Source organism: Fundulus heteroclitus, chromosome 3 (genome assembly GCF_011125445.2).
Source record: "Fundulus heteroclitus isolate FHET01 chromosome 3, MU-UCD_Fhet_4.1, whole genome shotgun sequence".
NCBI classification, from domain to species: Eukaryota; Metazoa; Chordata; class Actinopteri; order Cyprinodontiformes; family Fundulidae; genus Fundulus; species Fundulus heteroclitus.
In genome coordinates, this window is record NC_046363.1 from 26,514,354 (window position 1) to 26,529,359 (window position 15,006).

Genomic DNA, 15,006 nt, shown 5'->3' on the forward strand with positions numbered 1-15,006 from the left:
ATTTGCTAGTTTGACTTTTTCAATAAAATTCAACCTCGGTTCCAATTGATTTAAACTATTTAAATAATTTTAATGCCTAAAATGTTTTCTAAATCTGTCCTTTTGTGGAAACCAACGTATTATCTTTAGGTTTTGGACACTGAGTGGCACTCCGACCAGAACAAAGCATTACATTTGAGCATTACATTTGAAATGTTAGCTTCTATTGTCTTACCATTTTATGAACATTTTCTTACAATTGAAATGCCAAATTTCTAAATGAAATGTAAATAATTTATTTAGACCTTATCTGAGAATAATGTTATTAGAGATGCACTAATCAATCATCCTGTTCGGCTCTGATCAATGAATGAAAGTCAAACACTGGAAAAAGGCTCATTTGTTTTTAATCCTATTCACCTCATGCATCAAAACTAAGAAATCCCATAATCTATGAATGCATCAACCAACAACACTTATTTTCAGTTATTATTTATACATTTATTAAAAATCATATGGAGGTCGGACACATTGATTCATCATCGGGAAAAATACACAATCGTTTAATTTTTTAGCCAAATTACACATTTCTACCTCTATCAAAGAACCTGTACCTCTTTTATTATTATTTCTCTTGAAATGCATTAAAAAAAATAAATTATAATCAGCAGGTAAAACCTCAAAGAAAACAGGAAATTGGTGTCGGCCAGGAACAAAACTGATTGGTGCATCTCTAATGATTTGTAATCTAATTTTTCCACTATGAATTGATGCTATTAGTCTGGATTTGGCGTATTGAAGACATCTCTCTCCTTCAGACTCTGCTGCCGTCTCAGTATTGGTACTACATGATCGAGCTGGGGTTCTACAGCTCTCTGCTCTTCAGCGTGGCCTCCGATGTCAAACGCAAAGTAAGTTTACCGCCACAGCAATTTCCTCTTATGAAAACAAATGAGATGCGTTGCAACAGATACATAGAAACAAGGATTTCAGCACCCATAGAATAAGAGTGGCACGAACGTTATATTTATCATTTATATGATCGACATCTCCAATGTTTTTCATTTTTAATTTGAAACCTGGAGATGAGCTGACAGACCCCACTCCTGGTGATTTGCGACCCTTAGTGGGGCCCACACCCTAGGCTGTGGGGACCAAGATACTTTGGTTACACTTTATTTGAAGGGGTGTACATAAGACTGACATTACACTGTCATAAACATGACATAACACCTGTTATGAACATAAATGACTCTATGAATGTTTAGGACTGTTGTCATTAATTGTCATTCGGTAAATTATGACACTACTAAAGCAAAGTTGACATTGTTTAAAATGTCTTTGTTATGACAAGCCCTTAACTTAACCAAATCCCAAATCAAGCCCTAAATTTAACCTAATCCCAAATCAAGCCCTAAATTTAACCTAATCCCAAATCAAGCCCTAAATTTAACCTAATCCCAAGTCAAGCCCTAAACTTAACCTTGTCTCTGTTAATGTCAAGTTGTCATAACAAAAACATTTTAAACAATGTCAACTTTGCTTTAATAGTGTCATAATTTACCGAATGACAATTAATGACAACAGCCCTAAACATTCATAGAGTAATTTATGTTCATAAAGTGTTATGTCATGTTTATGACAGTGTAATGTCAGTCTTATGTACACCCCTTCAAATAAAGTGTAACCAATAATTTAAATCCGAATCTAGGTGGAAAATGTTTTAGCATATCCTGTCATTGTCTACGCTGCTCTATCGTGTTCAGCTATACAGCGGAGAAAACAAACTTTTTTTTTTATTATCTGACCTGTGACACCCGCGTGGATGCGGGTGGACATCGGACTGTTGTTACACGTGTGTTTCTCTGTGTGTGTGTTTTTGCTGGACTTTGCTCTGCCTGCTCAGCTGTGCGTAGCAGAGCGAAGACAATCTTGCAAAAGAGGCACAGCGTGTTCCTCTCACACAAAAAACGTCCAGCCTCTGATACTCCTGAGCAGGATTTAGCACCGAACTCACCAAACCCAAAATAACCCGTGCAACATTTTGCACATTTAAATGCTTCCCTCCCTCCCGTGACACAAGCAAATAATTTTCCCTTCTTCCTCTCAGGACTTTAAAGAGCAGATAGTTCACCATGTAGCCACCATCCTCCTCATCAGCTTCTCCTGGTGTGTGAACTACATCCGTGCTGGAACCCTCATCATGCTGGTCCACGACTCCTCCGATTACTTTCTGGAGGTAAATGTGTGCAGTTTATTCCAGTGTCAGTAAACTCTTTTACTCTTTTATCACTACTACACAATGACCTGCAGAGACACGGAGGAATTTTATATACATATTAAAAATGGTTTCTGAGCAAACTGGCAGCACATAGAGATTGTTTTCATAATTTCATAATAAAGAGCGAGGAGGTTTGCAATGAAGTATGGACATTTTTTTTTCTAGAATTTGTCACATCTGTTAAGGCTCACGCTTATTTAAAAATCAAAAAGGGACTTCTTCACTGCTTTTCTTTGGCCCCCAAACAGTCTGAAGCTTTTAAACTAAAACTGTGATTATTAACTTCACTTTTACATGTCAAACCAAGCCTCAAACTCCTCTTTTTTTAATTTTAACAACAAAATAAAAAATTCACAGATTGTGCTCTAAAGAATCAGTACATAATGCTAAAATGTGCAGTGTAGTTTTAGGAAGTTACAAGATTTATTTATTTGTTTAACATATATGGAAAAAAAATAGTCCTATATAACATCAGGTTAGACGTCAACCAGAGCATGGTTTTGTGAACATACAGATAATAAAACCTGAATTTAGGAAATGTTTACAACCGTCCATGCCCAGAACGTTATTAAAATGGACAGAAACGTTTGGAACTATTAGTCTGGAAAATAATTAAAGTTTAAATTGAAAACTTGTAGGAATCCTGGTAATTTACAGGAACTGCATCGCTATATATTTTCACCCCATGTCAGGTGATTTAATTTCCCTCAACCACCTCAATAAGACTACTTAAGTGCCACTGCCTCAGAGATTTAGCTGAAGGGAGCAAACTGATCACACACTGCCACCTGGTGTTGGAAATGTGCATTTTTCCAGCCGCATTTGCTGGCAGAGAAACGAGCGACAATCATCCAGTTTAGAGCGACGTCCGTTTGTTTGTGCATTTCCGCTTTGAGTCGTCTTTTTACTGAAAAGCGCTCTATGAATAAAACTTACTTGTTTGTTTTGTGAACCGTTCTGTTTTCCTTTGACAGTCGGCTAAGATGTTCAACTATGCTGGGTGGCGAAACGCCTGCAACTACATCTTCATCGTCTTTGCTGCTGTCTTCATCGTCACCCGCCTCATTTTCTTCCCCTTCTGGTACACACAAACACTTCTTTTGATCCCTTCGTGATATTGTTACAGCGAAAGCTCAAATGGCCAGTATAGATAATGTCCGCAGACTGAAAATGCTTCACAGGGCACACCTCCTAGTCGACTGAAGACAACAGGATCCCCAAATAGAAATATACAGGATTCAATAGACACAAGTAAATGATGGAGCACTGCAAAAACGGATCTAAAAATAAGTACAATGTTCTTAAAGTTAGTGTATGTATCCTTCATTTGAGCAGGTAAATAATATTATCTGCCAATGGAATGAGTATTTTGACCCCTAAAATAAGATATTTAGACATCCTGCATTTGAAATAAGATGATGGAGATGAATTGTTCCTATTCTAAGTGCAAAAATCTTATTCCATTGGCAAATCATCTTATTTACCTGCTCAAATCAAGAACAAATACACTCATTTTAAAGAATATTTTACTTATTTTTAGTTCTGTTTTTGCAGTGTGCAAACTAAGGAGCTGGATGTTATCTTCTGTGCCACGTTCCCTCCTCCCTCATCCTCTCTGTGTGTTTCAGGATCATTTACTGTACGTGGATTTACCCAGTGACCGTCTACCCGCCTTTCTTCGGCTACTACTTTTTCAACGGGCTGCTCATGGTTCTGCAGTGTCTCCACATCTTCTGGGCTGTTCTCATCATCCGCATAGCGCTCCGCTTCCTCACCAACAACGTAAGCACACATCAGATATAGATACCCTTTTCATTCAGCGAAGACTCTTTGCCGATTCACCGCACTTCCTGTCTAGAATAATTTGTGGAAATGGAGGTAAAGGGGAATAGAGAGCAAAGAGGAGGATGTATATTGGGGGAAAAAAGCCTATGGATAAAATACAAATCATATTGATCGATATCGATGCTTATCAACAAATTGAAAAGTGCAGCCCTGGCTATTTTATGCTGTTGCTTAGCAACCTATTTTTAGATACAGAACACTGAATTCAAACTCCACCTTTTATTCAACCAACTTTTTACCAACATTGCAAGATTTTTAAAAGAAGAAAAAAGAACGCTTGCTCTCTGAACTCTTTGAAGGGGGCGGGGCATTCCTGAGTCTGCGTTTGTGATTGGTTGAGAGGATGTAATGACTGTAATATTATCCTACATGGCTAGAATGCATAAAGAAAGGAAAACTTTATTCTAATTGAACTTTTTATTTACCCTTTTTTTTTTTATCATCGATACACGTCTATCAATCGATATATATTGTTATTGAGTTATTGTCCAGCCGTATTCTGAAGTGAACACCTCCTGTGTAAGTAAACAGTTTTTGCAAGGTCAGTCAGAAGTTTACATACACCGATGGATATGAATGTCAGTAGTTTTAAGCTTTTTATGGCGCATTTCACTCACTCTTTTTCGGTGTGGACAGAAAGTACAACACACAACTTTAGTGTATCTTATAAACAAGGAGTTGAGTTTACTGTGTGTTTCCTCTAATCCACATAGGTACATAATTATACATACAGGCTCAAATATGTACAGTCACCACCCCTCAGCCCAAATATTTAGATGAATTTCCATTAGCAACAGCAAACAGGCTTAAATTGGAGGCAACCAGACAGTTCTTTCTGAAAACATTTCGCCACCTGTCCAGGAGTCTTTGTCAGTCCTGGTGGCTCACATTTGACAACCTGTTGTAGGTGCGCTGCTGTTTTTAAAGGACGTGGAGACCCATCCTCCTAAAGGCGCATTTTAAGTCAGAAGCAAATCAATGACCCATCCGTCGCTGTCCTGGGTCATTAGAGGCTGTTGCTTGGTGTGAGTGGAGTACTTGGTCACCTGAATCATGATGACACTGCTGGTGCACTGCAAAAACGGAACTAAGAACAAGTAAAATGTTCTTAAAAAATTGTCTTATTTACCTGCTCAAATCAAGAACAAATACACTCATTTTAAGAACATTTTACTTGTTCTTAAAATTAGAGTATTTGTTCTTGATTTGAATAGGTAAATAAGATGATCTGCCAATGGAATAAGATTTTTGCAATTAAAGTAGGAACAATTCATCTCAATCATCTTATTTCAAGTGCAGGATGTCTAAATATCTTATTTTAGGGGTCAGAATACTCATTCCACTGGCAGATAATCTTATTTACCTGCTTAAATCAAGGACAAATACACTAACCTTAAGAACATTTTACTTATTTTTAGATCCGTTTTTGCAGTGTGTAATCTCTGTGGACTGTGTTGGAGGACCGAGCTGTAAACACTGGGGAGTTGGAAACACAATCCTCCTCCTCTGTTTAGTGATGGCTTTTCTCTTTTGACCAAAATGGCTTCTTTCACCCCTCTTTCAAACCGCCTGTTCTCCCTGTCCACGATCTGGACATCATTGTCGTCAAAAGAGAGTCCCTTGTTCTTGAGGTGTGAGTGGACGGCTGAATCTGATTCAACAGTCTCATCATTAACAAGATCCTGGCATCTTCCTGGCTGCATATTTTACCACGCGCCTTTCCCAGAAATGGTCGGGTTCATTTTAGATCAGCTGGTTTCCAGGCACGTCCACGGCTTTTTAAGTAGACTGCAGAACTACTTAAGAAGGTTTGAGGTCAGTGCCGTCCCGAAAGCTGCTTATCCCCTCTAAAACCAATTTGCATGTGGGTTTGGAATCATCGTGTTTTTTCCAAGTTGTGGCTCTTATTTTCAGTTAATGGTGAACAATATTGTTGTTGTTTTTTATTAGTCCAACCACTTTGTACAAAGCACCAGCCTCACTAGCAGCTAAATTGACCCTCATTAAGATGCTATCATCACCATGCCAGACATTTGCTGCAGTGTCCTTAGGTCTTAAAGCCCTGTGACCGTAACTCCTCCAAACGTACTTACTGTCATGGTGGCCAAATAGTTAAAATAAGACGTTTGTTCGTCCGCATGGGAATTTCCGTCATGCTTAAAGGTGCCGATGGGTGAACTGGGATGGGAAAACTCTGAGGGCCACGCTTTGGTTCTGAAGGTTGAATCTTGGAAAACAATGGATGCATCAGATGGATGTTAATACCAATCCAATCAATCCACTTTATTTATATAGCACATTTAACAACAGAGAAAGTTTCCAATGTGCTGTACATAACAAAAAAAATAAACTAAAAAGGACACAGAAGACCACACGACTACGCTCTGTTAAAAGCCAAAGAATAAAAGTGGGTCTTAAGACGAGACTTAAAACACTCTGCCGTAGAGGCTGTTTGTATATGGAGGGGCAAAGTATTCCAAAGTCTGGGGCCAACTACAGAAAAGGCTCTGTTTCCTCTGGTTTTTAGCCTCGTCTTAGGCACTATTAGCTGAAGATCGACCTCAGAGCACGTGCCGGAGAGTAAATCTGGAGGAGGTCGGTGATGTATTGAGGAGCCATCCCATTCAAGGCTCTAAACACAAACAGTAAAATCATAAAATCAATTCTAAAACGAACAGGGAGCCAGTGCAGAGACGCAAGAGTTGGTGTAATGTGTAGATGCCATACCAAATATATGTTAAACTGGGTTTGCAAGCCTTCTATAAAACCCCTGACTGCATGGCTATTCAGGGTTTTTAGTATGCACAAACGCTGGGTCAATGGCAGGAAAACAGCTCATTTAAATGAGATTTGCCGTGTCTGATAAGAAGAGAGTTCAAACATCCGGCCAGGATTATGCTAGAACCCTGCTCACTGCCATAAAACGTCGCCGTGTTTGCATATATGTGAGCCTGGATTTATAACTTTGAGCCCGTGTGGGTTACAGAAAACAGGACGTTCAAACTTTTGCTTCAATTTTTTTGTTATTTTTTTTATTATATATTTCATTGAAGTTGTGTTTAATTATCATCACACCCTGAGAACAAAACAAAGGTTCAAATGTGTCATTTAAAGGCCAAAACTGATGACGTTCATTGCGGTGAATGAGTGTATGTAAACCTTTGACCTGTGCTGTACGTACTAGTGAAACGTGCCACATGTGGCACCTCCTGCATCCCGCCTCCTGCTTTAACGAAGCTCTTGCATGGATGGAGCTTGTTGTCGGGGTATGCATGTCCACCATGGGTGGGGCTGTGGCTTCTTCTGTTGTGCCTTGCACTTCTGCTCGGATGCCTGCAACCAGAATGCTGTTTTTAATGCACATCTAAGACGGAGGGAGTCAGATTAAAATCACAAGATAGAGCCAGCATAGAGGAAGAAGCTGAAAACAGAATGCCGTCGTCACTTCTCTCTTATTTGCAAGGCGGCCTGACTAAGACCTAAATGACGAAGCAGTGAGCCCGCTACTATTAGAGGGTGCAGCCTTTTGCTCTGTTGGACAAGGTCGGGTGGATCAGTGCATCAGGAGTACCAGAGAGGTTCTGGTACCCTGCAAAGTTAGGCTTGTTATTTATTTGTAAGGTTTCATATTACATGTTGTATAACTCTGTGCACAGGTCTCACTTCTTTGCTTCTAAGGAGCTCGACTTTCTCGTAATCTTTGTAGTTTGTCTTTATCAAAAGTTCTTCAGGCATTCTGATGCTCCTTAAAGGTTTCAAATTTTTTTTGTTTGTTTGTTTGTTTGCTTTAATTTTCCGGTTCTGGTGAATCATTGTGAAATTTGTACCTAAGATATGTGGAAAGTGGACAAGTGAAGGGAAATAGAAGAAATGTAAGGTCATCCACAGCTGATGATCAGTATCTGAAAACCATTTCTGTGAGAAACAGGAAAGGGATCCTGCAAAGATGTGAGAGATGCATCATCCCTCAGCTTTTCATTTATTGTACGACAGGTTTTAGATAAAAGTGCTTTGGGAATCAGCTTGTTAGATACTTTAGAATACTGTTCAAACTGTGGTGTCTTAAAAAAGCAGCACGACTAATACAAGACGAAGGTCTGACTGCTTGGAAGGACAACACAGAAAAAAGAGTGGTTACTCAAGACTTTTGCATTTCACCCAAACGGTCCTAAAAGTTTCAACACTTGTGTGTGAAGTGTGTGAAACTCATTCGTTCTTGCCCCAGCACTCAATGCAGTTCACAGTATTTATACAGCCTCATTTTCGCAACAAATGTCGTCTCAGGGCACATTACAATGCAGACAGATCCAGTTTGTATCCAAGTATGTCGAGAAACGCGATAAAAATCTGTCCAGTCCAATACAAAGAACCTGTAGCCAGAAGTGGGAAGAGTAGCCAGAAACTTTAGTCAAGGAAGAGTACCTCAACATATTTTTACTCTAGTCAAAGTGAAATGTACCCAACCAAGAAATTACTCAAGTAAGAGTAAAAAAAGTATTATCCCCCATCGAGTGACTATTTATAACAACTGATTTAACATTTTAAAATGATGTAATCAGGCAAAAATATTACATTTTGTACAAATTCTGGTATTTTAATGACTTAAAAACATTTACAAACAATAACAAAATCAGGCAGAAAGAAACACTTTTCTAAACAATGTTTTTCAACATAAAACTTATGAAACCAAGCAGTTAATGTATATACAGTAATTTAGGGCAGTGCAAATTACTTCCAATAACAATATTTACTGTTTACTGTGGTTACTTGACCTGGAAATGACTCGATGATGTCAGCAGATAGAAAATAACATTAAAAACAACTAAACTTGTGCACAAACAAGAAGTCTCACTTTAATATAAACTGTAGACGTTCATAAAGTTAGTCACAGTGGCTAGAGTAGCAATACTTCTTCATAATAGGCACTCAAGTAAAAGCAGGAAAACTACTCCCACAAGTATATTTTGTCCAAAAAGTTGCTACTCAAGTAAATGTAACCGAGTTAAAGTAACTAGTTACTACCCACGTCTTCCTGTACCATATTTAGGATCATTAAAGATCATTTAATGCATTCTCCTAAATGCCACACAACGTTCACAGTGATCTACTGTTTGAAACGGACCAGCAAGCCTGCAATGAGCCCAGTGACTGCCAGCAAAACTGTAAAATCAAGATAATAAAGGCTGATCAAGCTGCCCAGGAAGAAAAAGAGACACAAATAAACATGTAACAATTTACATTCTCGCTTCTTTAAACACGGATCCACGTTGAAGCTGCTGTCGTTTTTCTCTGACTTAGCAGCAGCAATCAGGAGTGAATGCTGCTTGTCGGGACTTTGATGCAATCAACTGGTTTCCTTATATAGGACATTTTTGACCAATCTGTATAATCTGACCCAATCTGTATAATATGATTGAACTTGACTTTGTAAAGTGCCTTGAGATGACATGTTTCATGATTTGGCGCTATATAAATAAAATTGAATTGAATTGAATTGAACTCCTACACTGCAAAAACGGATCTAAAAATAAGTAAAATGTTCTTAAAGTTAGTGTATTTATCCTTGATTTGAGCAGGTAAATAAGATGATCTGCCAATGTAATGAGTATTTTGAACCCTAAAATAAGATAATTAGATACCCTGCACTTGAAACAAGATGATGGAGATGAGTTGTTCCTATTTTAAGTGCAAATATCTTATTCCATTGGCAACTCATCTTATTTGTGTGCTCAAATCAAGGACAAATACACTCATTTTAAAGAACATTTTACTTATTTTTAGCTCCGTTTTTGCAGTGTAGACTGACAACACCGTCCAGGGAAAGTCTCTTTATCTATTTATTTTGTTCATTTCCCCCAGGAAAAAGTGGACGATGAACGGAGCGACAAAGACGAAACGGACGAATCGGAAGAGGAGGAAGAGGAGGGCAAAAAGCACGCAAAGAAAAACGGGCCCTTGCAGAACGGTCACACGGTCCACAACAACAACCACAGCAAGACCGAGTGACAGCGGACACGTGTGAGGAGGAAAGGAAAAAAAGGACGACAAAGAAGATACGATGCGGACGAGGATTGGGAAACGTTCCCTAAACCGGGGAGATTCGACACTGTTACTTTAACGCAGACACACACCCTCAGTCAGACTTTTAGAGAACACAGACATCGAGATCAACACTACACTAAGTGGCACTGCTTCTGCTTTGTCATCAGAGGAGAGGAAGAAAAAAAAAACAACAACCCACGTATCATCGTCTTCGTTAGATGTTTGTCCAGCCGACCTTTTCAGAGAGACGGGAGAGAACATGAAGAGGCTTCCAGGTGTGGAGGAGAAACAGGGAGGGCGACGCTGCTGCTTCAACTTTAGCTTTGATGTTTTTAACTGTGTGCCTTAGAGCCAGCTGGTAGCTGCCACGAAGCCATGTCATGGTGTTCTGCTTTAAAAACTGTGCTGCTTTATTAACATTTGGATGGTTGGATTTTATTTTTTATTTTATTTTTTCTCGTTTTGTTTTGTCATCACAAAGAGTGAAAACTGCTTTTAATGAGTGTGGGACACTAGGGCCTCTTCTTTTTCTATGCAACAGTGGCGTCTCTGGCACGATAAGTTAGGCGGGGCACAAAAACTCAACACCTGTTAGCAGCAACTGGTTTTTCTGTGATTAATATTACCTGACTTTGATAAATTTTAAATGAAACAGATAAATTAGCATAAACCAGCGCACTAGAAATGCCATTTTATATAAGCTAAATGTAATTTAATCTTTAAACATAGAATTACATTTAAAGGCTTACTAATAATGTTAATTTATTGAACAGAAAAGATTCACATCAATCCTTCAGTGAGCTAGCAAGGCCAACCATCACTAGATGGTCGCACACTATTAAGCAGAACGTAAACGTAGCGTGTGCATTTCTAGTGTTTTGATTGGATGATCCCAGCTTGGTGCCGTAGTATTTGTGCCCCACGGCTGTCTACTGAGAGCGTGTTGGGCGTGCGCACTGCAGTTTTAGATGTTCATTATTTAAACGAACGTTGGTGGGCCGGTCCCCAATATCAAGAGGATTTAGCCTACTGAGCTTGTCAGTTTTCTGGCAGACTTAGATATATAGACACAAATGTTTATAACAGAATTTTATCGGTAAGGGAATCTGTCTTTTTTTTTTACAATATTACTCATGTCCCACTGATTATTGCGAACTCAGAGCTCCACAGCGACATCGTAGAGCCGCCGGCGCTATGCAACGGTATTTCTGTTGGCTATTAATGACGTCTCTGCACAAACGTATGAAGGAATATTTTGCAGTCAGTGCAGCCTCGTGCCATCTATGAAGTATTTGGGTTTCTGTTTTGAAACGAATCGCCTCCTTTCTGTTCGGACCTTTGTCCAACGGGGCTCAGTTTGTACAGTTCAGCTAAAGGCGCGTCTTACTTTCTGAGAAGAAGTCGAGCAACAGATAAAAAAAGGAGCTCTCAGTCCTGCCAGCGGTTAAAAAAAACCCAGCCGAGTGTGTTTCAGACTCAGACGCCTCACTGATGATGCCACCCACTGAAAACTGATGACTCAGCATACCCATGTGGAGGGGGGGGTCTCTGAGTTTTGCAGAGTAAACTTTAAATAAGCCAGACTCCTTCAGTTCACTGCCTAATAATGCCTGAGGTTACGTTTATTAGCCTGCAGGAGAAACAAAAAGTGTTGATCTAAGTTAACGAGTATTCTATTAGACTTGGGAGGGGAGGGGGGGGGTTGCATTAATGTTTTTAATATTTTTTAGAATTTTTTTGAGTTTTAAAAAGTGTCTCATCCGTGTTGTCATGCTTTCATGTACGTAAAGTGCCTTATTTGTAAGGAACGAGGTGTTCTCCTGCCTTCATGTTCTCTCCCTCATGTCTAAGACCCAAACACGTGTCATCCCATCACGCCCCGGCTTCAAACACGACTCTCATTCCTCTTAACAACTAACCCACGACCGACCAGCAACCATGATGCAGAAGAAACATCCGAGGCCTGATTACAGTGTTATATTTGTCGTTTTGTACTTTTCTTTTGTTTTAATGATGCCTAAATATTGTTATTAATGATAAAGACAAAAAAAAAAAAGATGAATCACAAAGAAAACACTTTGGAGTTGTCTGTGTCTAAACTGTGTCTTTAAGGACTCTACACACTGACACAAAAAAAATAAATAAAGATTTTATTAATTTTATACTTAGATTGCTTATTTTTGACAATCTAGTGTTTCGAAGTTGTGTCGAGTCAGACAGCGGCGGCCATATTTACTGGCACCCCTGGTAAAAATGAGTAATGATGGTTTTTGCTGGCACATCACAGAGCATCATATAAATTAAGTCATTTAGGCTAATCTTCACAAATTTGGGATCTTAAACTTAAAAGCCTTTTTTTTTATTTGATGCAGTTTGCCAAAATAAAGCGTCTTCTATTGAGCTCTTTGAAACAGTAATCTATGCATTTCTTACATCTAGGCTGGGTAACTGTAAGGCGCTCTACTATGGAGGTAGTGACGCATCCATTAGATGTCTTCGCGTTGTGCAAAACGTTTAGCAGAGACAAGAGACTTGAGCACATTAACCCCATTTTAACATTACTTCACTGGCTACCCGTACGTTTCAGGACCCTTTTTGAAGTTCTTTTTATTTGTTTTTAATTCTCTTTAATGGCCTTTAAGTGCTGATTTTTATTTATTTTTTTCAGCTCACTCTACAGATTTTTTCTTGGGCTGAGAAATGCGATGAGTTAAAAATGAAAGAAGGTTTATTCTGTATCCACTGAAGATTTTCTGTAATGATTCGGTCATATGCTTCAGATTATTAACAAGGTTCCCAGAGCCACGACATCACAGATCTTCCTGCTTTACGGTGGACTTCAGGTGCTTTTCTACACACTATCTGTATTCCACCAGACCCACTTGGAGTGGTTGTTGCAGAAAACTTCACCTTCCTCGCTGCCGTCCTGCTCTCTGTGCTGGCGGCGAGATAATATGGGTCCTCGTTCAGCCTAGGGGCCAGTGGCGGAGAGAAATGGGTTCTTGTGCAGTGTTTCTACCCAAGGGGAAAGAAAAGGTCAGGCATTATTAATTAAATATTCATTCAAAAAATGTTATTAACTTAAAAAAATTAAATAAAGAAGGCATTTAATGCTTCAGTTATATTTACATTACAAGGAAGAGACCAATTGTGTCCCCAGTTATTTAGTCAAAAACAATTATTTCTTGACGTGATTGTTTTCCATTCATTGAATAATGATATAGGTTTTCTTAAATGAAATTATGCAAAAAGAGACATTCTAATCCATTTAACATCCTTATAGAGTGGCCAAACAACATGGCCACTTCATATGTCGCAGAATCCTTTAAACTAATTGATCAATTTCTCCAAAACTTTTTTTTTATATTCAAAAGAAGGAAAGTGCTTTTTTTAAGGAATAATTTGATATTGTATTGTTTTATTCATGTATTTAGATATAATAAATCAGTTTTCAGGAGTAATATATTTTACACAGCCCATAAAAAGACCCGCATAAAGCTGACTAACAATCCAGTGCAGATGTGATCCTAAAGAAATCCCAAATGGACAAGATATTTCAATTCAAAACCATATATTGTATTACTTTGGTATTTATAATCTTTTATAATCTGGTCAGATACATGTATCATCTTTTTGTTTTCATCAGGAACAGACCATGCCAAAAGCTTGGGGGAGGGGTTAAATGATCAGAGCTGCTTTACAGCCCTAATGCCCCCCATGGGACAATCAGTTTGGCTGTGTGCGTCTGCTAAACAAAAGGTTTGAAACTCTGCATCTTTTACTGCTGCACGTCTTCCGTGCTCCAGTCGTGGACCATGCACCCGCTAAACACCTTCAGGGTAGAAGGTTTTTGCATTTTTTCTAAACAATGCAAGATCTAAGCTTGCTGTGAAATCAAAGGGATTTTCACTCATTTAAAGTGTTTGTTACTATTTGGATAGTGCAAACATCATGGACCCTATAGAAATATTAAACACGGATGACAGAAATACCAGAATTTTATGTGAGAGTTTGATGGGGGATAAGTTGTCTCTCATATGCTACAGTAAAAAGGTTCAATATCACCTATTTTATTCAAAATGAAATATTAACTTGTTTGATGTTGTTGATTAAGAACAGTGAGATAAAAAGGTGGTTTTATGTCACAAATGTGTTAAAATGGAAAAAATACAAACAAAATCAACTTAATTTTGTTGCTTTCCTGTTTGACACCTTAATCCAGGGGTTCCCAAAGTCGGGGTCAGGACCCCCCCTGGGGTCACAAGATGATCCGAATGATGATGCAAAATTTCTGACTTTACAATGTCAGAGACATACTTGAATAAATGTAGCAAGTTTATGCCTTTAGTCATGGAAAAAGATTTCTTTTTTTGCACATTTATGAGTTTTCGGCATCGGAACATATCCAAGATTTTTATGGCAGATATAACAAATCTCAAAATTGCAGAGTTTTTAAATCACAAGAATAAAGTCATAATATTAGATGTACAAAAACAAAGAACATTACGAGAATAAAGCTAAAACTGTGGATCGATAGCCATCTTTCCATCTAATTTTCTTTTCCATTCCTAATTCTGATTCTCTTTTCCTTTTCTAATGCAATATTTCAAAATTTATTTTGCAGAAACACGACTAGTAGCCACCAAGTGCTGCTAATTCAAGGTTGCTGTCTCCAGCCGGGACAGGCGTCTTCGGCAATGCTCTGCAGCATAATGAAGGGGCCTTTAAGGGCAAACAAATCTGAGTCTACCATTTTCCACTAAATGAAAAATGGAAAACACTAGAAAGTGTAGAATGTTGAGTGGAAGTCTCTGTACTTTCACATCAAGCTTAAAAAAGTTGCTAAAACTTGAATGTGA

General features: G+C 38.5%; 1 protein-coding gene across 3 annotated transcripts in view; it reads left to right on the forward strand.

The window, feature by feature from the left end:
• cers2b (ceramide synthase 2b) overlaps positions 1-10,335 on the forward strand; it is a 30,554-nt gene extending 20,219 nt beyond the window's left edge. For all 3 annotated transcript variants that reach the window (XM_036134486.1, XM_036134483.1, XM_036134489.1), the window contains exons 7-11: positions 798-890; positions 2,090-2,218; positions 3,235-3,341; positions 3,889-4,042; positions 9,965-10,335. In XM_036134486.1, coding sequence (XP_035990379.1) covers positions 798-890; positions 2,090-2,218; positions 3,235-3,341; positions 3,889-4,042; positions 9,965-10,111 — 630 coding nt within the window. In that variant the 3' untranslated portion in view covers positions 10,112-10,335. The remainder of the gene's footprint in view (positions 1-797; positions 891-2,089; positions 2,219-3,234; positions 3,342-3,888; positions 4,043-9,964) is intronic.
• The last annotated feature ends 4,671 nt before the right edge of the window (positions 10,336-15,006 follow it).